The sequence below is a fragment of the Orbicella franksi genome, chromosome 13, assembly GCF_964199315.1.
Source record: "Orbicella franksi chromosome 13, jaOrbFran1.1, whole genome shotgun sequence".
Taxonomy (NCBI): domain Eukaryota; kingdom Metazoa; phylum Cnidaria; class Anthozoa; order Scleractinia; family Merulinidae; genus Orbicella; species Orbicella franksi.
The window spans coordinates 5,749,489-5,756,199 of record NC_138157.1 but is presented as its reverse complement, the minus strand read 5'-3'; the positions used below and the strand labels follow the sequence as shown (position 1 = coordinate 5,756,199).

General features: G+C 39.7%; 2 protein-coding genes across 2 annotated transcripts; both read right to left on the bottom strand.

Annotated features, from left to right (window-relative positions):
- Position 1: 1 nt before the first annotated feature.
- On the bottom strand, positions 2–1,601 carry LOC145466222 (vesicular inhibitory amino acid transporter-like). Its single transcript, XM_081449957.1, has one exon. The coding sequence runs from the start codon at positions 1,460–1,462 to the stop codon at positions 107–109; it is 1,356 nt and encodes a 451-aa protein (XP_081306083.1). The 5' UTR covers positions 1,463–1,601; the 3' UTR covers positions 2–106.
- A 1,966-nt stretch (positions 1,602–3,567) lies between these two features.
- On the bottom strand, positions 3,568–5,986 carry LOC145466148 (trace amine-associated receptor 4-like). The gene has a single exon (XM_081449914.1). It carries the CDS (start codon positions 5,687–5,689, stop codon positions 4,811–4,813), a length of 879 nt encoding a protein of 292 aa, XP_081306040.1. The 5' UTR covers positions 5,690–5,986; the 3' UTR covers positions 3,568–4,810.
- Positions 5,987–6,711: the final 725 nt, after the last annotated feature.

Sequence of the window (6,711 nt, the reverse complement as noted above, 5' to 3'; positions counted from 1 at the left end):
AGTCAAACAGATGTAAAATAAAATTTCATCAATTATGAAATGAGCTTGTTCGAAAAATTTGAAGTAAAGAGGAGATTAGGATAAATATTTGGATGGCTGTGTGTCCTCAAAGTTCGTGTTTTTGATACTCGGCTATGAGGGCTAAAACAGAAAAATGACAGCCTATTATTGCTCCCACGAGACCGAACAATGCGACCCCACTATCGATGACAAAATCATACCATTGCAACCTATCGTAACAGATCTTCATGTGAAAAATAGCCGGAAAAATAAAGGCCAAACACATCCCCGTAAAACTGCCGACTAGAGCCATGTACAACCCAAAATGAGGAACTAAAACTCCAATGAATAAAGTGAACGAAACTATACACAAGCGCGCGGCGAGCGCTTGGGCGTATGAAATTTTGTCTTTGGTTGCACTTGGATTGTCTACCTTGCAGCAAGGAAAATCGATGTTTTCTAGAATATCGAACACGGTGTACACTGGTATAGTGTATGATGTAGCGGCTAGCAGTAAGACTAGGAGGTTGACACACATGTGGAGGCCCCCGTCCGGTAGATTATTAGTAATGACCTGATCTGTGTCTTCGGTGAAGGTGAGGTACCCAATGAGGCCAAAGGCGACTTTGACAAAGGTGACTGCCATGTAAGTGACACTCATGACATTACCGAACTTTTGGGGTTCCTTCATGCTGCCTTCGATCGCCGGCATGTAAGGCTGTGAAGAGTAGCTGACCACGATGATTCCGACAGCTGCTCCGAAACTCTTCAGTTTGAAGTCCGGCATGGATGCGAAATTCCAGCGCTCGTGATGAAACACGCCGTACATGGTCACGGTCAGGTAAATGATTTCGCCAATCATCACTGTGAGAAAACTCACCCATGACACTTCACTGAGAGATTTCAGAAAGATATTTGGCAGGAGCAACATGGCTCCTAGCGCCGTCCAATGGCTTTGATAAAGCGAAACGAATGGGAAGGTGGAAGCGAGAATGGAGCCACACAGGATCAACAGAAGAGTGCAGTACGAGAGCTGCTCGAAAATCTGCGCCGCGTTCACCAGGTGTCGACCGATCTTCGGCGAGAATGCCTCTCCAATTTCCACGTAACTATTTCGGACTCGGAAAGCGGTTTGTTCCGGCGAGTACTCGTACAGGCACTGCACAAGAATCTTGTTGGTGAAATTGGAGATGAAAGCCAAAGCAACAATACTGAAGAGGGTTGCATATCCTCCGCTCTTCACAACATATGGCATGGCCAAAATGGCTACCCCTTGGTTAGCGTTGAATATGTTCCAAAAAGTTTGTAAGTTAGTTGTCTTGTTTTTGTCATCCTCTATCGACGAGATGGCATGATTATTCTCTTTATCTCGCTCTTCTTCCTCTTGGTCACTTTCGTCATCTGAGACATTTCGGAGAAATTTGTAAGCGCCGTAAATGTGCTGTTGCAAAATCGACTTCATAGCTGTTGTCTCTGAGATTCTTGGCTTTAGGCGGGCTTACCCTCACTTACGCTTTAATCCGTCCTTTGCCAGCATGGTGGATGAAAAACTCTTTGCCGGTAACTGCTGTTTTGTCTCCCGTCGCCTTGGAAGCCCACGCAACTCCCCTATGAATAAATCTAATAATCTAGAAAAGGGTTATTTAAAAGTTCTTGTCCATTGTATCAACAATTCTTCAGAAGAGAGATCGCATGAAGATTCTACCGTTTGACAACTTCCAAAAAAGTCTCTGAGGACAAATTTAAAAACCTTTACGCAAACTAATGGAAAAAGTGATTGTAGAATTTACTTCCCGAAATCACAGAAGCTAGTATTTATCATTCAAACATTAAATATTTTTCCAAGCTTTTTTACGCATACATTAACCAGGTTGACCCCACAGGTGCAAGAAATATCCAAATCTTTGCAATTGTTTAAAACCAATTTCCTTGCCTCAAACGACTATGGCGGTAAAGCAATTATTTATTCATAACTTCCTCCTAAAGAGCATTATTCATGAAACAAATCAAAGCTAATCTTTTTGTTAAATTTGGCTGTTAAGAGCTTTTATTGTTGAAAGATTGATTCTGTGGAAAATTCGCGAAAAATCTTTCAATCGACTTCTTTCTGCGACTTGCCTTGGGATATAATTAAGGGTTATAATGATTTTACGGTTTTGAATTCACGTAGTGATTCGAGATAAGACTGGTAAATATTTTCAAATTGTGTTTTTAGCAGGGAAGTATGTTTTTCATTCCAATCAAACCAGAATTGAGAAAAACTGTGATAGTAGGAATTTTGGGTACACCTTCTAATGTTTCGGAGTCAGGCAAAAATTAAAAGATAAAAATAATCCAGTTAATCCATCAAGTGCCAGAGGGGGATACACAAATCTTTAAACGTAGATTGTGTTGTGTCGAGATTCAACTGAAATAATTGCATGCCAAAAATACATAATTATCGCAAGAAAGACCAGAAACTAAACTCGAATAAATAAAGGCTGAGGTAAACAAATAAACAAATGCAAACATAGTACAATACTTACAATTATCAAAGCAATATAAAGGCAAAGTATATTAATGGTGAAAACCGAGAAGATAACGTAAGGATTGGAACTTTAAATAATTGCATTATGAGCTCGAGATTTCTATGAGGTGATAGTTGTAATTATCCAGTTCAGCTAAACTTCCCGGGCTGCTCCTCCTATCGTTAGGACTGGAATGGACCTGTACCTAATCTTTATGCAGCTCTATTACAGTAGACAAAAAAGTTATACAAGGTTTGCATATTCGTCTTTGCCATTTTGCAGCTTTAATGTCATCTCAATGCGAAGGGATATATACATTCAAATTAACCAAACGTATTAGATGCAAGGCTTAGATTCAATAACAATCATTTTTCTCTTATTTAATTAATCTGATGAACATGTCCTAATTTGTAAGATATTCGCACTGCCGAATTACTTTTTGGGTTGCTTAATTATTTTGTTTATTTTCTCTCACTCTTAGATTAGCAAATACTTTCAAGTAAATACACATTTAAGGAGGCTGGCAACAGTTTCGAGAGGTTTCAAAGCCACCTTAAATTTTCGAAAACTTAAAGTGGCTCTGAACCCTCTCCACAGAATATTTTTAAACTTCGTACAACGTTGCATCTCATCATGCTTATTACAATTTGATAATAAAAAATGAGGGTCACGTACCGAGCTCGTTGTTGAGTTATAAGCGCTTAAAGCTAAAATTAGGAGGTGTTTTTAACAGGTTGCATTGTTGCTATGGTAACCCGTTATATATAAAAAAAACACATGACCGCAACTTGTTTACCAAGGATTGGGCATTTGTGGATACCATCATCGTAGCAAAGCTTAGGAACGCTTGATAATCAGTGGTACACAACGCAGTCTTCACCTTTCAAAGTATAGCTGTTTGAAAACAGCTGAAACTGTTGCCAGTCTCCTTAAATTAGTCATACTTTGTAGATAGTTGCAAGGCTTCGCTTTATATATTTATATACAATAACTATGCTATCATTCTCCATTTACTTAATATCTTCAAATTGATATGGGCATCCACACTTGCATTGTTCAAATACTCGTTTGGGAGTATAGCTGGTTTTCACATGACGTAATTAAAATTCAAACTACAAAACTACTGATCTTCCTGAGATTTTACCTTAATGATGTTTAAAAGCAACTGACAACTAATATTCATACAAATTTTCTCTCTGAATGGGTCCTTGGTTTTGTGATACACTACGCTTGAATTTCTAAGCTTTTGCGTGACGCGGCATTTACATGACGGCCTAGAGAGCTGTCATGATGGTTAAAAAAGTGACTTATTTCGGGGAATTTGGCTATCTGAGCAGTTCATGTCTTAGAAAAAGTATTATTTTAATGTTTTAGAGTTCCTCGAGGGATAAATTCACGCTTTTGTAGCAAAACTCCGTGAGAGATGTTTCTGTTGGTTTCCGGCCGCCATGTTGGTGCCCGTACGGATGGGCACCAGCATGGCTTCTCCATACAAATTTCTATAAATTTGGGTCAAAAATTTCTCCGCATATCTTCCATAAGGAAAACTGCTACGACCAGAAACTTCGTGAGAGTCTTTGCATATTAAGCTTCTTTCATTTCCCAGATTCTGGACTTTTTGAATGGCGTGACACTGAAAACCAGCAATTGATTGATTGATTTGGGGTGCTTAAGTGTCTTGTTTTCAGACCTGAACCAAGTAAATTCTAAAAGCAATAAGTTAGAACAGCACGTAAGCTTATCGGACCGAAGCGTCTATTGTAAATGGCCATGAATACATTGGAACGAAAATAGCTTCCCATTCGGCAACACGTGCGAAAACTTATTGCCAACTCCACCATGATTAGAACACCAAACAACCATCTCAGCTGACACCTTGATCAAACGGCCAGCATCCCCCAGAGGGGTACTTTGGGAATTTCTGGGTGGGGATGTGCCGCTGGGACCCTGGAACACTTAGCCTATACCAGAGCTAGTTCAGCTGAATTTTGCTAACCTATACTAGAGTAAACTCCCCAAATCCCCCCCATCTATCGACACTGTTGAGGCTGATTTGCGTAAATTTAAACTTGCCGGTTTGATTTTTTTATATTTTTGAGTGGCAATTCCTGGTTTCCTTACTCTGGATATAATCTTCAACCAACCAGTCAGTTTTGTGAAAAATGATACCCTATTCTAGACCCAAACGCTCTGATTTATATCCCCCATTCTAGAGTAAACTGCTTGAAAACCATACCCTTCACAGCGGCAAACACCTATATAGCTCATATATGGCAGTGCCCCTCCGGCCAGCTTCCATTGCTTTACCGTTGCATAGCGTGAAGAGGAAAAACTCCGACTTGTCCTCGCTGGATTGTTTTACAAAATAACGCCTTCACGGCTTTGTTGAATTGAGGCATTCTAATTACATACAGTATAGGATTAACAAAAGAGTTCAGCCCTAATAACGTTATTACCGAGCAAGTTAAGTGCGAGGGATACGAACTGAAAATTTTCGTTGTGTACCAAAGGAATGATTGTACAATATATGGAAGCCACATAAGTAGCGAGACAAAAGTTACAATGAACAGCGTCACTGTTAATTTTCTTTCCCTACCAGCCACAACATGATGACGAGGCTGGGGGCTGCATTTGACTTTGATAAGGATGACAGAATAAGAAAAAAATATTATAATGATACATGTTGTCGTGAATGAGGACGTTGCGTTATAAGGTCTCTCCAGTAAATAACTTGGAGGGATATAGAGGGAAGTAACTGAAAATAATACAGGTATTAAGTAACTAACTGCGATAATTAGCTGGTAAACCCATTTCTTTACGAAGCGATGTCGAAATGGGCGAACTGTTGCGTGCAGCCTTTCTAAAGAAATGATTGTAATAATTATGAGAGAGCAAAGAACAAATGTCAGACGGATCATGTGCGGAAAAGGATGCTGTTCCCACCATTTTAACGAACCCTTCCAAATTTTACAATACATTCCAAGTTCATATACAGTCCAAACTCCAGTAAAACCTACCGCCATATCGACTACTGCTAAGTTTAAGAGTAAATATGTGCTGCGTTTGCGAAGTTGACAGTTCTTCATAAAAGCAACGATAGTGATGGCATTGAATGTTACTATGGCAATATGTCCAATGACGTAGATCGCAGACCAGGTGATGCACTCACGTGACGAAAGCATGTTGGCACGTGTCTTCCTTGGTCCTAGATTTGTGATCACTGGTTCTTTTGTTTTGTCCGTTATGACTCAGATTTGACTGGTTGGTTCTTTTCACCTGTCGGGTGATATATTATATAAAGTCAGTTATATTTACAATTTTCTGTAACTGTGGTGCATCAGAAATAAAAAAAATTAATACATACAGCTTTTAACGTAAAGAGTAGAGGTGGCTGAAAACAATTCCCAGCTTTTTCCAAGACATAGATTTTGATGAGTCATTATAAACTTTATATCCGTTGATGCCACAATCATGGTATCAAAACCCTGCCCAATCGTTGGCAAAGATGTTGGTGTCAATTTCAGGGCACAATTGCAATAATATGACTTGCCAACTGACCACCCTTAATTTTAGCTTTAAACGCTTATAACTCAATCAAAAACGAGCTCTATGACTCTCATTTTTTATTATCAAATTGTGATAAGCATGATAAGATGTAACTTTAAAAAGATTCTGTGTAGAGGATTCAGAGCGACCTTAAATTCGACGAAATTGAGCCTAGCTGAAATTTTAGGCTGTTTAGCCGGGTAAAGCGAAGTTGCAAAGTACAAATGTGGTAAATATAGCACTGACGCCTCAGATTTGCCTTGCCTCTGGTCATTGTGTTGTGTTCTTGGGCAAGACATTTTACTGTCACAGTGCCTCTCTCTATCCAGGTGGAATATAAATGAAAATTGAATGCTGTGGTAACCCTGGTGGGGACTGCATGGCATTCCATCCAGTAGGAAGTAGAAATACTCCTGGTCGCTCAGTGCTACAGAAACCAGGAAAAGGTACGTCGTAACCGGCGCGAGAGGTAACTATTAGGTGTGAGTTGGTTGGGGTGTTTTGGTGGATAGGAAGCCGTTCGAGACACAACTGACAAGGGACAAAACACGACTTTCGCATCTTTCCTCTAGGCCTTGTGTATCGTCTGGAACTCTTGCACAGATTTACGTTGGCTTCTGTTACGCATTTTACAGATCACAATGAAAGACAGAAAGAG